The sequence below is a fragment of the Osmia lignaria genome, chromosome 13 (assembly GCF_051020975.1).
Source record: "Osmia lignaria lignaria isolate PbOS001 chromosome 13, iyOsmLign1, whole genome shotgun sequence".
NCBI lineage: Eukaryota > Metazoa > Arthropoda > Insecta > Hymenoptera > Megachilidae > Osmia > Osmia lignaria.
In genome coordinates this window covers 1,646,069-1,662,318 of record NC_135044.1, presented here as the reverse complement: position 1 = coordinate 1,662,318, position 16,250 = coordinate 1,646,069, and the positions used below count along the sequence as shown (strand labels likewise).

Below are 16,250 nucleotides of genomic sequence, written 5' to 3'. Positions count from 1 at the left end.
AATATGTACGCGAAATTTAAATTTCTTTTCTTTTTATATATATATATATATACAGTCTTATGTTTTACAGAATATACAATTGCATTCTATTAGAAAAAACGAGAATATCTTGTTCATTCAAAAAATATCACAAAGTATTTTTTATAAACTAACGTTAAAACATGTACAAACAGAAAAGAAAACTATATGTTACACTTGGTGTAATAAAATCATTTAACCAATTTCACTGTACGCGCAAAACTATGGCACTATTCAAATAACGAGCGATCTGTGTTACGTTAACAACTGCAAACTGAATGATAAGAATATCAAATTTTCTTCCAGTACACATGTCCAGTATATTCTGATATGTCTTCGACTAACCAATGTGTGACGTATAAATGTGCCATATTCGTGCCTCAAATAGGGTTAAAATCTTCTTGACAAGTCGTGTGTAATAGACACGATTGAAGGTACGTATACGCGGCATGCTTTTATCGATCATGCTACTTCGTTGACTTCGTTGATAATTAGTTGCAAGCTCACTTTCGATCACAGCATGTCACAACACTGGAAGCGCAGAACTATGACTTTGGTATATTATGGCCCCTGTGAAATTGATTGCCGCGGCTAAAACAAAGACCGGCATCCAACGACCATGCGACGCGGTCACTAACTCCGCCGTCAATGGACCGCATAAAATACCCGGTATGGTGGCCTATAAAAATATCATTTTTATATTACCTGTATTAATAATATAAAAAATTGAAACATACAATTGTATTTGAAACCGCAAACGTGATTCCCGCATGGTTCGGCGCTATATCAGCATGGTTGCTAAGGTGACCGGCAGAATTACACGCGCAAAGTCCCATAGATATTGAAACAAAGCTGCAAAAAATAAAGATAATATTAGTTTGTTAATTAATTATTTGACGCTACATAAGATGCATGATACTAACATTACTGCAGCAAGTAAATTGTCCACGGCACAGAATGCTAATAAAAATGCACCGGGACCCACTAGACCAATGTTCGTCATTAACCTTCTTACAGATAAAATAGACCATCTTTTTTGTATAAGATTATCAGCACTGTGTCCAGCAACTATAATAATAATTTTAACAATAAGTTTTTATCTATTATCTGGTTTTTTAGTTGTTTGATGATCTTTTTATTAGAAGTTGAATACATACCAATACCAACTAAAGAGTTCACAATATATGGAAGTGCCGTCAAACTAATACTTTCTTTATTAGCAGAAAGATTCCTTGCTAAATAAGTTGGCAACCATTGCATTATTATGTAGTTACTCCAATTCATCGCAAAATGTGCTATGTACAGTGCCCACAAGGGCCAATGGGAAATAAATTCGGTCCAACGCAAACTCCGGTTTTGCGTTACCTAAGAACAGAAAGATATTACTTTCTGAATGCTATATACTTGCATCCAACATTAATTTAAAAATAATAAATACCTTAGGTACAAATAATGGAATCTCATCCTGAGAATTAGTTTCTTGGTACAATACCAACCACAAAAGTGTCCATGTAATACCAATTGTTCCAAATAAATAAAATCCTGTCTGCCATCTCAAATGTGGACACAACTGCAAATATTTTGTATAGCTTCAATGACACGAATCAATATCATGTTACCGAATAGAGGTGGAACTTACAACAGAGGCAACTACTTGCCCAACAGAGCCAGCAGCTACCAGATAGCCGAATGCACGAGACCGTTCCTCTACAGGGACGCTATGTGCAAACAGGTGAAAAATAACTGGTAAACCTGAAAGCGATACAATTATATATCTTCTAATAGAATAAAACTACAGTTATTTGTCCTTTTTTACCTAGACCTTCTCCAAGCCCCAATACCACTCGGCAAATGATGAGCAATGGAACAGATTGAGCCAAGATTGGAGTTATAACTGTACTAATAGACCATAATAGAACTGCTAACATTAGTACCGTTTTACATCCAAAACGACTAGCCGTATTTGCACCGATAATCTAGCATAACAAATAAACAAATACAATAAGTAATGAATGATTAGGGATGTGAATATTTCTGAAGGGATCATTATACCTGGCTAGTAAAATAACCGAAGGCAAAGGCAGAAAGTATCCAGCCTTGCCAGTGCAAATTCCACTTAAATTCATCAGTCATCGGAACGATCGCTATAGGCATTATAACGCGATCCGCCGCGTTTATAAAATTTGCAGCGGAGCATAATGCCACGATCCGCGAGGTACGCGGAAGCATTCTAAATTTCGGCATGTTCAATTAATTTTGATCAGTCACATTGCACAAAAATATTCCAGATGTTTTTAACCTTAATCGACAGGTAAAAATAAGAAATTTAATACAATCGTGTATCACTGAAAGGTATATTAACATGGATACGGTACATTATGATTGCATGCTTGAGTTCTGCACTTTAAAACAGCCTATTACAGTTAATAAAAGTAATAAAAATATTTATAAAAAAAAATTCACATTGTCGCGTAAGAAACATACGAGATTCGACGTGTCAAATACCGCAATTACAAGCAACGTGTAAGTGCCAACTTGCTTTTCAGTAAAACTTATAGATGGTGCTTAAAGATAGGTTTTGGCTGTAGTTGATATAGCAGGAGGTGATACGAAAATGGTAAAAGTACATATTTACAGTAATTTTATTTCAGTCATGGATTGTAACAAATTAACAATTTTCCAGTAACATGACGGTAATCATCTTTCCGGTAATTCGACAGCAGTCAGACTTAATAAATTAGACAGTTGGTAAATGTTCTCCTTGAGGGTGGAAACCATTTTCGTCCGCAACGTAATTTACAGTGTATGCAGCGTTGGTCAGTGGATCAACAAAGGAAAAACTGCCATGAACCTTCAAGAATGGACCTTCAGTTCCTCCCTCAACTACTTCTGCGGATTCCTGTTTAGCTTGCCCGTCGGATAATTGGTAACCGTAATTGTAACTACCAAGACCGACATTATCAGAGAGAGTTTCTTTAACGAGTACTGCTTGGGGTACAGTTTGCTGTGGAGCTGCGAGAGCAACTGCGATGAGAGTAGCGAAAGCAATGATCTGAAAGAAATAGAATTTATTTAATTACATACTTGATGATTTCATCAGAAGTTAAACTCTTACGGGATGGTAATTAATTATAAACAGATTTACGTTATTAAAAGGTAAGAATTATAGGTAAGAATTGTATTGAAAGTAAAACAAGTTTAAATGAGCTCTGAACCAATATGGATTCCTCTGATACTTACGGTTCTCATTTTGAAGGTGTGCTTGGTCAGTCTCGTATAAAACACTGTATAGACACTGAGAGGTATCTGCAATTTTATAGGAACTCTCCTCCTTCCCAATTTTAAACGTTTTCATATTAAATTCACCTTTCACCTTCTTTCGTTATATTAGATACAAAGTCGTTGATCGACCTTCATCATGAGATGGTATCTACATAAGTGTCGAAATTTAAAGTTCTCCAAATTTTATGCGATTTTAAATCAGTTTTAAGCAAGGTTAATTTGCAAAAGAGTCAATAATTCATTATGAAAATAATGAGAAATTACATTATGTAGTAACTCGTATTAATATTCAGATAATATGCCATTATATATTTATAACCGTAACAAATTTATTGTTTTCTAACGTAATGTAAAGAATTAGATAGTCAAATTGTTTGAAGGTGAAGGTAGAAAATCAATTATTTTTAAATTAATTCCAAGAATAAGATATTTGATACAACATTTATTATTATTATTATTATTATTACATAGAGTGGACAAAAAATATTCTTTCTTAGATGTATGTATATATAAAAAATAATGTCGTAAGTTAAAAAAAAAAGAATTGGAGAAAGGACACCTAGGAAGAGGTGATTTTTAGAAAGCGCTGATTATCGTGAAAAGTACAGAATTTTATTTCATGCTTATAATCTTCTACAGAGGTATATTACATAAAATAATTTATTTTGAACATATTATACAAATTTCAAATGTGTCTATAGCCCAGTATTTTTCTAATCGTAAAATAATTCTTCCAGACCCTCTCAAGCGATTCGAACAAAACGGGATGCTTTTTACAAGGAGATCCTCCAAGTTCCCTAAGAAGTAAGATATCTCTTCTGAGATACCGAAGGAGTTACCGAAATTGCATAGTACACAGGTAGTACCAGTCCGATGAAAGCAACAAGGGTAATAAATGATGACCTTTTCGAGTAATAAACGAATATTTTTAATAACATATTTTTTCCGTATTTTATTTCCCTAAGTTATAAACCGATTCCCAAAATTTCTCCTTTAACTTGCAGATGTAATACAGTACTAAGTGACGGATTCCTACAATAAGGAAACAGCACGCAGCAAACTGAAACTCCCCGCCTGTAATGGCCCAGTCCTATTGCCGAACCGTTTCTTTCAAGAAACGAAGAAATATTGACCGAGCCTCTTCAAATGGATACGCAACGGTGCGGTGGTACGATATGGGCGTTTGACACAAGTGGATACCCGGCTCAAGGGTAATCCTGGAAAGTTACATCGGGTCTACGCAGAATAAAAATGCAGAATTTTTAAAATCCCGTATGGTAATCAAGCCATCAGAGAATCCCCAGCTATCGACTGCTGCAGTGGTATAGTAGACCTCAAGGAATTCCACAGGAAAACACTGGAGAAAGTATATAGAATGGCATTGGGTATACTCATTAATTTAAAGCCTTCTTATCTTCTATAGTTATGTATTACGGTATGGAGGATAACCGTACATCTTCATTTTGCAGAAAGGTGGCAACAGCCAGCAAGCAAATATTCCGCAATTCTTAAGGAGGTAGGAGTCGCAGGCTACATCCTTATTTACGAAAGAGACCACTATGAATCTACTTACCTGCATAAGTTATTCCCGGAATAAGTCTGGAAAGGAAAACCTAGGTAACTAGGGAGCAGTGGCGGCTCGTAGTTAAAATTAGTGGGGGTGCTGCTCCAGAAAATTTTTAACCTTTGTGCAGAGGAAGGTCTAAAAGTAAGAACTATGTATTATTAGTCTTCTAGGAGATGTTCGTAGTCTTGTACCATCGTAAATCAGAGTTTATCAGGACAAATAGTTTTGCCGTGCTAACGACCTTCCAATTTTTTCAGCCTCTGGAACGTCTAGGTCTAGGACCTCTACGTGATTGTGTGATTTAAGAACTGATATGATAGATATACTTTAACAATTTTAGACAAAGGATGACATATAATAGCGTCCCAAATAACAAGTACTGTTTTTATAGACCCAGGTATAATCATTCATTAGGGCAGAGCACCTTAGTAACAGTAACGGTACATGAGATTTTATATTAGTTCTCTTAGGAGCCATTGATGTAATTAGGATTTTTATTTGGGGTTATCAGTTCTTTCAACTTTAGGTCGAGTTTATATTGGGCAAATAAACTTTGCCGGTACCAGGGGACGAAAAGACATGTCCAGTATAAATTCGGCCCAAGTACACGTTATTTATTTTTATTAGAATTTTAGGAGCAGGCAAATGGTTTTTGACATCCTTCAATAATTGCTGGTGTCCAGGGTAGTTTTACAGGTGGTAATAAATATTTGAACAATGATATACTTAAGAGTGATATTTATTTAAAGCTAGTATGTACAATTTAAGCAGGGATATGCTCGCCCTGTGGTTGGAAACCATTCTCATCGGCGACGTAGTTGACCGTGTATCTGATGCTGGTTTGAGGGTCAACCCAGCTAAAGCTACCACGAACAGCCAATGCTTCGTTTTCGGTTCCTTGATTCACCAATTCGGCGCTTTCTTGATGAGCCTGGCCATTAGAAAGTTCATAGCCGTAATTGTAACCACCGAGTCCAATGTTGTCTGAGGGAGTTTCTTTGACGAGGACCACCTCTTCGGGATGACCCTGAGGAGCAGCATAGGCCACAGCGACGACGACAGCGAGAGCTACGATCTGTGAAGAAAGGAGAATGTTAACATCTCGGTCAGGAAATGTAATGCAAGTAATGAAAATATGAAAGATGCACTAATAATTTCTTTTTAAAATAATCACACTCGAGTCTCACGAAAGAAAAATTAATCGTCCGATTAATTTGTTGAGATTTTAAAAACTAATTACCACGTTTTTTCGTTTAACTACTCCGATTCGTCACTGTCTTCTCGATTACGAGAAATCTAATTCTCTTGGGTTACATAAACGAAACATAGATCTGTTAACAGCGATTTACTTAAATATAAATCTACAATCGTGTTTGTATTTCAATGGGGTAGAAGAACAATGATGCCGATAGCACGTGTAATTGCGAGGTGTATCGTTATATTGTTAATAGTACATAACGATCCTGTGCGCGCACGTTAATTACACGCTCGTAATTGGTCTGATGCTAATCGTCGAAGATCCCGTAAACGTTTCGAGTTTCGAGGATAAACAGAATGATTTCCACCGGGGAAAAACAAAATTCTTCGCGGTTAAGAATGTGGACGAAAAATAAAGCTAATTATCTTAGGACACTTGGGGTGGTTTTCTAATTAGGTTCATAATCAGCCTTATAACAAATAATTTCCTCAACAGATTATCGAGCAAAAGCCTTCTTGTCTTAAGAAAATGATCCCAATATTTTTATCAACAAATAAGAAAGTATTTTTGCAATTATATGATTAAGCACTGATGAATTTTTTTTAATTTGGCGAACGTTGTACTGAACATCCTGTATGTACACTTGATATCCAGTTAAGAGTATAATGAAGGCACGCACCAGCTTCATGATTGATGTAATTTTTCTTCTTTTAAGGTATCTCCTTTGGAAAGAATGAGGACAGGTGTTAACTCAAGATGAGCTAGATCACAATACTGATTCCATGGTGGTCCACGGGATGATTATATAGTCGGGTTTCGATATGAATTTTCCCCCTTCCATCGGATGGGGCCCCAAAATTCTTCACCAGGAGATGTTGAAATCGTCGAATGGCATTGGCCGGTGATGGTAGAACGATGACCGATGGAGGAAGAGGCAGTGAATGCCAGGTAGAAATTCGAGGAAGAGCAGGCAAAAATCGCCTGGTTTCACCGTAGCCCTGTCTCGTTGGATTCACGGCTGTCTGACCATACTTGGATGGAACAATGAATGCAGTTGGCGTCTGGATGTTCTTGTTAAATGTGGAGCGTGGGTTTGATGTAGTGGCTCAGGAAACTGGGTTCATCAGAAGGTAGCTTCATATGGGATGTAGGGTAACTATACGTAACATGGTTACATTTGATTTTAAAGAGACCTCTCTCATCAATTAAACCAACATCAGAAGATTTTAACTTTTGCATAATTTTTTTATTAGCAAAAATTTTATAATTCAAGGGCTGTATTTTTTTACACGTTCAAGAAGAAAATATGTACCTGATAAGTGTGTGTTTTAGTGAGTCATTTTGCAAAAGAGCAATTTGCCATTATAATCAAAGAGTCAAGGTTCTTAATTTTTCTACTACAGGAGTCTTACATCTTCATTATTATATGCAAACCTTATTCTCAATTTATTCATTCCTATGAAGGAAAAAGAAGTAGAAATAGACTTGTATATACTGCTAACAGGTCTTTTAACTAATAAAATTCCAAAACTATTCTTTATCTTTCTCAGCATCTTCTTCTCCATCGAATGAGATAATCATTAATTGCTTCATGAAGTCCTCGCGTCATTCCGTCAAAACATCGTGAATTCGACGACGACAAATGTATAAATCTTGCAAATATATTCATAGACGGAACGGTTAAAAATAAAGCTCACCGAGATGAGCGAGATGATTGCGTCAAGATGACCTTGTCGTTCCTTATGTTACCTGTTCTTCCGGGAGATCATCGAAAACGCTGCCGTTGTAGGATGAAAGAAGGGAAAGAAGTAGGTGCAGAAGTTCGAAAAGAAAGTCTCCAGCGTTACGTAACGCGAGTTGGCCGCTTATGCTAATGCTTCGAAAGAAGGAGCATCGATGCAGAGAAGGAAGAAAGATGTTTCCGATGCGAGAAGATGTACGCTGTCTGTACCATCTGTGCTAATGACTTTTTCTTTTTCTCTGCTTTTTGTATCCTTGTAATTGATCGAAAGCTGAGGGACGATCGGCGTAATCAAAGGCACACCCGATTGCCGAGTAATCGTTTGTGGTGCAGCTTCTTCACTTCGTGGCAAATAAAAATCAAATATAATCATTGACAACTTTGAAATATGATTGTGCAATCGATAAGTTGTTTGCTGTCAATTGAGATCATGATTATCTTGCGACAGGTAAGGCTGGATATCAACAGGTCTTTGAGGAATTTCAGTGAATCATATATATAGAATCTCAAAATTCCTCTTGATGAAACAGTAAATAAATTGTGTTAAGTAATTACCAAAGTGAATGATTGCTATTTAATTTACTGAAATTTGTAAATGCTCTTACATAATTAATTTCTGTTACGTTTTTACAGGCAAAAGGAGCAGAGTAGTGGTTCAACGATGCTCAAATCAAGGTCCATTAAATGATACGTACTGTAAAATGACCGTATAAAATAGAGGAAAAAGATTCTTCAGTGGTAATTGTATAATCAGTTTACGTTTAATATTATTCATTCATTCTCTTGTTGACTATTTCATATTGATTTCACTTCTATCCACTTTCTAACATAAAAACACAATATTTCCTTTCTAATTTCGCAGAATCAATAATAACGTTACGTGTAAAGGAAATTTTCATTTCTAAAAAATTTTTTATCCTCAACCTGGAATCGATATCGAAATCAATCACGTCAATTTCGATCGCGCATACTTTCAGTGAAATTTCCGTTGATCAGGTTTCGTTTCGGGGTTTCCCCGACTCACGGTATCTTCTGCTCGTCGTAAATATAGATGGTACGACATTAGATAATCGTCGGAGTTTGTATAGGCTCGTGCATCGGCACGGGTCGTGACTTTTCTTTCTTTTATAGGGTTCATCGTGAGGCGCGACGATATTGTATAATCGATTGTGCACGAAGCGGAGGAGGATCCTCTTTCGATTAGAGGGCAAAAACTTGGGACTGTTAGTAAAGGATTTAACGTAACAGCAATAAAGATTCTTCGAGATTCCAGAAAGGGATACAACTCACGTTTTACCACGAAGAAAGTACCTAGATAGTATTGGAGCAAAGTCAATTCCATTAGATCCGATGTTGACTTGAACCCATCACTGATATCTATTCTAACGATCTCGCGGTTCGTGCAACAGATGTTACGTTCTCTTATGTAAATATTTTTAACAAGCTGATTGTCGCGATGCGTATCAGCATTGAGCTATGACCACCGAACTTGTCGTCTTCCTACTTCGTTTAGACTAGTGGCTAGATAAATAGCCGTCGGATTAGAAAGAAAGTTTCCGTCCATGTCAGCATCTGCTGTATCGGATAACTTACTTTCGTTTGAAGACGAGGCGATATCTTCTTCACAGGTTAGAATATACGACCTATTCTGATCCACCGATACTTAAGCATCAAACAAACTACTGTTCTTTCCTCAAATCCATCGTGAGTTTCTAAAATTTGTATTAGGCCCTAAAGCTTAGGAATGGATCTAATCATGACCTACGGTTTATGTCACAGAAAATCATGAAAAAGAGATCGAATTCTGATAAACTCCATGTTTTTTACATGGTTCAGTCTTTAGCATTCTGTAACCCTTTTCAGAAAAATCATTCCTGCTTTTGTCTTTCATAATGGAACAAGTAAAGTCGCGAGACGGCGTACGCCGACGCCATTGTTATTTAAAATGGCGAAGACACAAAGGTGTTAAAATGGCAGAGATACAAATATGGAAGCACAGAATGCAGTGTCTGCAAGTTATTTTTAAGCAGTCTTTGTTCAAAGGCAACGTGTTCAATGGAAACTCGAAAGAAAAATTCTCGTGGCTTTGCTATTCAGAAATTCGCCTTCAGAAAAGAAGCAAACGTGCCTTTAGAAATTCCGTCCTAAAAAGTTTTTAGATTCTAATTTATCAACTTCTGTTTTTCAGGGATGAATCCAGAAGATCAATGGGCGAAAATGTTTCAGTAACAGCTCTGCTATTAAGTATTTAAGAGCTTAACAGAAGCACTGTGTTTCTTTAAATATTACACAAGAGAAAGCTACATCATCTACCTTTTAAGTGAATCAATAAAAGATAACGCTTCGACACAAGCGGCTTATACGCAAGCCTGAATTAAGAATTCAGTTTCAAAAAACCACGTGCGTGATCTTCGTCTCGGTTCCCAGAAAATTTCACTCTCTCTCGAAACCATCAATCCATCTTCAGGTAGTAACGAACCTTCGACGTTAACAAGGTCGTAAAGAAAGGGTTAAACACGGTCCCTTTGTGTCTGAAGTCTCTTATAACATCGAATACGCCTATCGTTCGTTTAACAAGCTAATCCTATTGAAAGCAATAAAGTGTCAAAGGAATAAAAGGAAACTTTTCAAGCGAAGAATTTCGCAATAATTCGAGATGGACCGACGCGATCTCGACGTACTCATCTTCTTAGTCGCCGTTGTCGTTCTCGTCGTCGTTGCCGCCGGTTAAAGGCGCTTCTTGCGTAATAAAAGCTGCTGAACACGATGGCACGGATCGGTTAAATGCCACCACGTTGTCGGCAGATGAACCGGCACCGACATAATCGAATAATTCGCGTAACCACGTAACCTACACCTTTATCCGTTAACTACAAAATCATCGTTTACAGGTGAATCGGAGGTTGAGGTTGTACGGACTGATTCGGTGATGATAGACTACCTACGGTCCTCTGAAATTTCGAAGATTAATATCCGACGCTCGGAGGATGATTTCAAAAATTGATGGACAATGATGTAACTTGTTTAAGCGTCGTTAACGTCAACTTTCGCGAGTAAATTAATGTGCGGTAAGAATTCAGGCTCGGAGGATGCTTGAAAAAATGTCAAAGATGATTCAAGCCACGATTCAAACCATGAATTCTAAAACAGAGCGCAAGTTCATTTCTTTTTTTAGAAGTAGAATATGGATAGATTCGAAGCGAAGGAATTGGAGGCGGATCTGAAAGACTTCTTCAAAATTTTACCCACGTTCAATTAACACCGAAACGCATCGCCTTTGTAACCGGCTGCTTAATACGCTTTCTCTCTTTAGACCTTCTTCCAGTTATTCTATTATGTAATTCGCCGCAGGATTCAAATGCCAACGGGTATTACCTTATTTCGTTTCATTGAAGTCCCTTCAATGATCTTTCTACTCCTCTTTTTCTACCCATTGTTTTAAGGAGGAATTTACACTTTACATTCACATCGGTGGAGGTAGGATTTTAGTTTCAGAGATCTAGATTCTCTAGCTTCACTATAAACATTATTTTATAAATTTTTAAGTGTTGTAAAGTTTGCACTTATCGATTTGATAAAATTGTACTTATAGAAAATAATGATTGCAGGAAACCATCTACCATAGTCGAAAATCTGAAGAAGGGTTAAAGAGCGCAAGATCGAAAGTAGATCTACGAGCGTGCTTGAATACAATCGGCTCCTTGTTTTCGAAGTGGTGAACGAGATTTCGAACTTGATAAGTATGTACAAAGAGCATTAGTTTCGAAGAAAGAAATCAATGGATCTCTTCCTACTTCCTAATGGATAACTTTCTTTCTATTTCATTCTTTGCCCGTTACATTATATATGTGTACCAGGAGAGATTATGTAATCAATTTTTTCTTTTTCGATGACTAATTATGATAATTACAGTGACTAAACAAATATTCATATAGGGATTGGAGATTTTAAATTAACTATATCTTCTTTAAATAATTTATTCACTTTATTTTAATAAACGGGACAAGTCCCAGCGTGGTTCCATTTAAAATTAAAAACCAGTTTAATTAATATCTAATTCAACAATTTAGCTTTTAACGATGATACGTTTTATTGGAGATTAATATTAACATTAATTCAGATCAATTGACCGATTTGGAAACAGAAAGTCTAATGTAATTTCATGAAAATTATCAGAATTTATTAAAAATCAATTCTAATTGACTGATAGGTTTCGAAATACGTATCTGACCGAGTTTTAACACTTTGAATGGTATCCGCTCGGTCAGGCGATTTAAAGTTTACAGACGTGAACTTTACGTTTCGACGTTCCATCGAGCAATCCTTCGCGGATCCTTCTTCGGGTCTGCGGCTACGATCACGGGTTCGATTGATTTACTTCACTGGTGTCGACGATAAAACAGTCATCTACTGGCAAGGTGACGAGGTCGAACCACCTGGGAGCCGCGGATGCACACGCACCGCTGCATTATGATCCTCGTAATTCATCAGGCATCGCTTCATCGCTATAGAAAGAACGTTCCTCGGTAACATAATTATACAGACAGGATGTAAGGTTCTTGAAAACTTTTCTGGATCCTCGAATGTAAAATTTTAATCGCTCTATTTCAAAGAAATTGGTGTCCTAACTTTGGCATCTCATTAATCATTCATAGTTTCAACTTTAATAAAGATCCATAAGTGTTATCTTTGAACTTAGAAACATCTGGTTATCAGATATAAAATACTCTGAAGACTTCATTAAACGAGATACAGGTAATGCATCATGCTTTATTAGATAAACCGGTCCTGGCAACTATTTCTGTTATTGAAAAGATTTCTCTTATCGACAGGTTGTTCTATTGGATGCTACATAAATCATAGCCGAACTTGAAAAATACCAATTTCATTTGGATGGAAATGAATTCTGTCTCATCTTGAATCAATCATTGATACTGTACGTCTCCTGCAAAATGTATGAATCAAGATAGAATCGCTCGATTGAATTCATCGGTTAAAAGGTTCCGGAATTTTGTCAGATAAGTTGGTTGTTTGAACAAGCAGGCCAAATGTTTCTCCCTTTTCATCATCATTCTTCTTCTTTTTCTTCGCAACAGCAAAGGTCGTACAACCGCATCTACATGAGAGGTAACGAGGAGCCGTTCTGTCGCAATAGAAAGACAACGCGAGTCACGATCGGTCAAGAGAGTTTCGAACCGAAATGCCGCTCTCAGATAAAATTGCATTTCCGTAATAGCCGTTCGCGGTTGGCACCCTACTTTGAAAAAATCTACCGTGAGAATTTAATATCGATATCTTTAGAATTTAGTTTACGAAGATTACTGCTTCATCTTTAACGCTATTTGTCCGAGAGAAGCCTGATTTAATTTATTTTTTAATTAGAAATTACGATCTTCGCTGTTGCCAAACGGAAACGACGATCCGTTCTTCCTGATCTCATTGCGGCTCGCAATACGGGATAACTTTGAAATTTACGTAATTCTTAAATATATCCAGTTGCGTGCTAGAACTCGAATAAGCATCCAATTACATTGTATTCTTTATCTCTCTGTTAAGTTTAATTTTCCACGAGATAATCGTTTCGTATGCAAACGAATCTCGGGTCGAACGTCGTTTTTAATGTCTTCCATCGTATAGACAGCCTGCTGATATGTAATTTATGTTGTGCAACATTCAAACAGGCTGAAAATATCTTACAAATAAATGCTACCAATTATGGCACTTATAAACAAAGTTTATAAGTTCCGAAGGGTCAGGTAAAATATTTTTCAAATAATCTATGCCATATAATTAAGGAATCGATTATAGTAAAATTTTATTCAATTGTGGTCGCAATAATTTGTAATAACGTTTAATGGCATATTTTATGGTCATTCTCCTGATGACCGTTTGATTGAAAATATTAATAAACATTCCAAGAGACGTTTACCTCTAATCAATTAGTCATAGTCATTTTTAACGTGACAATCATCAAATGTTGAGATTGAAGGTTGAACAAATGGATTCTCATACCTTAATTGATGCACGTTTATTAGTTTGCACGCTATTGAAAATAATTATTCTTTTTACTGTCGTCATAATGAAACGCTCGTCGATTGATCATTGAAAAATATTTTCTTAGCTACCGCGTAGTCAATACACAAACTCGTCTTCGAGCATTAATTATCCGTTCGATTTATCGTAGCATTCATCATTATTATTCAATAATGCCATATGTTCACCAAAACTGAGATGAAAAAAACCTGTTATACCTACATAAAAACTGATCGGTCCTACAATGATTATATTTTTTTTCTTCTCTCTAGGTAAGAGGAGACACGAAGGCAGTTACTTACAAGATGTTAACGATTTTGTAACCTGGATCATCCGCCTCGAGGGCAATGGGGTAAAGCAATGACGTAAGATCAGTGGCCGCCAGTGTAGCCGGTGATGAATTACGTTACTTCGAATCACTTCAGATATAAATAATATGAAAAATTGAAATTTTCTTCAGGTTTTAGAAATTTGAAAATTCCTCAAAAAATAAGGGATGATACCATTCCGTTAAAAAATTTGTAAGTAACTAATGGTAGAATTGAAAAATTGCAACAATGAGTTTCGAATGGTGATCGGAATCTGCAGCCGCATCGAATGTGAAAGCCAAATCTGCGAAACCTCGGATTCTTACCCCTCGTCGTTTGTTGGCAGATGCCTGGAGGTATTCGAACACGCGGTCGAGCGTCCTTGGTAATTGTGACATTTAGTTTTCTCGTCGTGCTGTACGCGTTAAGAGGTGCCGAGGAAAGTTGGTGACGTAACTACCGGTGACCTTGCCATTTCAGAAGATGCGCCGGGAACGAAGAAGACACCGAGGATGCCTGCGGCTACCGCGTCTCCGCTGGTAGCGATTGGCATCCGATACTCTCTCCACATTGCAAAGGACGCTTGTAAAAAAAAATATATATATATACTGATCGAATTGAGTAACCTCCTCCTTTTTCGAAATCGGATAAAAATAGGCGAATTTTGGTACTCAATGATTGAGGAAGATAAATATCAGACAGAGAGCTGTCTTTTTTTTAATGATCCCAGCAAGGATTTTTTATTAGGTCATCCTGTATAACACGTTGACTGTCTATAATTTTTCTGTAGATACATTTATAATATTAATGTAGTGGGCTGATAATTTGTAGATGCAAATTATGCTGTGAAATCAACCACTTCACTCAATGAAGAATTATGTCAGCCCTCTGTTTCTTCATCGGTTATTTAATATTTCTAAGTCAACAAATTAATACAAGTTAATCTCCGATCCAAGAAAGTACAGCAAACACTTCATTCATACTTTTGAATACTGTAAGTCTATCTACAGACTTTCGCACGTTACCTCAATATTTACTTAATCTACGACTATGAATAATTAAATTTCCTTTAGTCAAATTGAAAATACATAACTTTACTAATTTGTTCAATTTTTCAGACAGTAGCGAGGAGAGCACACTTCCTTAGTGGAACATCCAAGGGGTCCATTTTCTATGTGGAAGCCTTTCATCCATGGTACTGAATCTAAAAATAAAAAAAGGGTAATTTCTAATACGTTTGTTTGATTATCTAATAGAGGTCGATTTGCAAGAATCATAGTATACCTGTACGAGTGTTGTGTTATTGTGATCTAAACATAGATGAACTTGACGTGACTAGACTAACATAGTGCATGCAAACAGGAACAATCGTCTTGGTGCAGAGATGAAAGGTCCTTGGCATTGCTGACGAAGTTCTTACAGCAAAGTCCACCTGAAAGATACGTTTCATTGTAATATCTGAATGGCACAGTTGTCGAGTACAGAAATGCCATTTTGAGTGTGTATGCTCCTCCGACGAGGCGACGATGCAGCCATTTCTATCAAACGTGTCTGCTCGTCTGTCTTTCAGGGACAAGTTTAAAAAATTCTTTAGCATAATCTTTAATTAATGGGCCGTTTCTCAGTTCACCGCTCGTAGAGGTTCTGTGTAATTTACAAAATAAATTGAAACGATCGTTAGAATAGGTGTATATAAAATTAAGAATTAACAAGATCTAACAAGATCCCTCAATTTAGGAGCTGTTGAACGATCGAATAGTCTGCTGATACACGATCCATCCGCATAGTTAATCAAGCAATACATCAAATACGTTCCATTGAAGGAGAGAGGTAAAAGTCCTAGATAAACTGATGAAAGATTTTTTTTTTACCAGATGTCTTCACCTGAAATAGAAAATTAGAAAATCAATTCTTGGTCCGTCGTCAAGCATTTGATGAAAAAATAAAATACCTGATAGAGTTAATTCCATACGTACACCAATATCCACAACGGTGAATAAACAGCAGCTTTGGAAAGAATGCAGACGTCTCTCGAGGAGAGGACACTTGCACCGTTGCACATCTTGGATGCATCCTAGCACCGCTAGGGGAGCGAAGACGAAT

The 16,250-nt window shown here is 36.7% G+C and overlaps 3 protein-coding genes and 3 long non-coding RNA genes across 7 annotated transcripts; 2 read left to right on the top strand and 4 right to left on the bottom strand.

Annotated features, from left to right (window-relative positions):
• Positions 1-172: 172 nt before the first annotated feature.
• Positions 173-2,520, bottom strand: LOC117602552 (uncharacterized). Its single transcript, XM_034320743.2, has 8 exons — positions 2,071-2,520; positions 1,835-1,994; positions 1,658-1,770; positions 1,457-1,588; positions 1,176-1,383; positions 942-1,086; positions 756-870; positions 173-697 (listed from the first exon to the last, which is right to left on the bottom strand). Exons 1-8 carry the CDS (start codon positions 2,260-2,262, stop codon positions 542-544), a joined length of 1,221 nt encoding a protein of 406 aa, XP_034176634.1. The 5' UTR covers positions 2,263-2,520; the 3' UTR covers positions 173-541.
• Positions 2,521-2,646: 126 nt separating this feature from the next.
• LOC117602557 (larval cuticle protein 65Ag1-like) lies at positions 2,647-3,357 on the bottom strand. Its single transcript, XM_034320749.2, has 2 exons — positions 3,259-3,357; positions 2,647-3,070 (listed from the first exon to the last, which is right to left on the bottom strand). Exons 1-2 carry the CDS (start codon positions 3,265-3,267, stop codon positions 2,756-2,758), a joined length of 324 nt encoding a protein of 107 aa, XP_034176640.1. The 5' UTR covers positions 3,268-3,357; the 3' UTR covers positions 2,647-2,755.
• Positions 3,358-3,686: 329 nt separating this feature from the next.
• LOC117602567 (uncharacterized) lies at positions 3,687-5,583 on the top strand. Its single transcript, XR_004580982.2, has 4 exons — positions 3,687-3,941; positions 4,038-4,188; positions 4,305-4,685; positions 4,770-5,583. It is a non-coding gene; the product is annotated as an uncharacterized LOC117602567 (long non-coding RNA).
• A 7-nt stretch (positions 5,584-5,590) lies between these two features.
• LOC117602560 (flexible cuticle protein 12-like) lies at positions 5,591-6,901 on the bottom strand. The gene is made up of 2 exons (XM_034320755.2): positions 6,745-6,901; positions 5,591-5,942 (listed from the first exon to the last, which is right to left on the bottom strand). The coding sequence occupies exons 1-2, from the start codon at positions 6,751-6,753 to the stop codon at positions 5,631-5,633; spliced, it is 321 nt and encodes a 106-aa protein (XP_034176646.1). The 5' UTR covers positions 6,754-6,901; the 3' UTR covers positions 5,591-5,630.
• A 1,380-nt stretch (positions 6,902-8,281) lies between these two features.
• On the top strand, positions 8,282-11,939 carry LOC117602566 (uncharacterized). Its single transcript, XR_004580980.2, has 3 exons — positions 8,282-8,353; positions 8,440-11,283; positions 11,415-11,939. It is a non-coding gene; the product is annotated as an uncharacterized LOC117602566 (long non-coding RNA).
• LOC117602564 (uncharacterized) lies at positions 11,782-16,232 on the bottom strand. Of its 2 annotated transcripts, none has more exons than XR_004580977.2 (4): positions 16,124-16,232; positions 15,432-16,031; positions 14,474-15,351; positions 11,782-12,311 (listed from the first exon to the last, which is right to left on the bottom strand). It is a non-coding gene; the product is annotated as an uncharacterized LOC117602564 (long non-coding RNA). The 2 variants fall into 2 exon arrangements; XR_004580976.2 differs by having other exon boundaries at positions 16,099-16,156.
• Between the last annotated feature and the right edge of the window lie 18 nt (positions 16,233-16,250).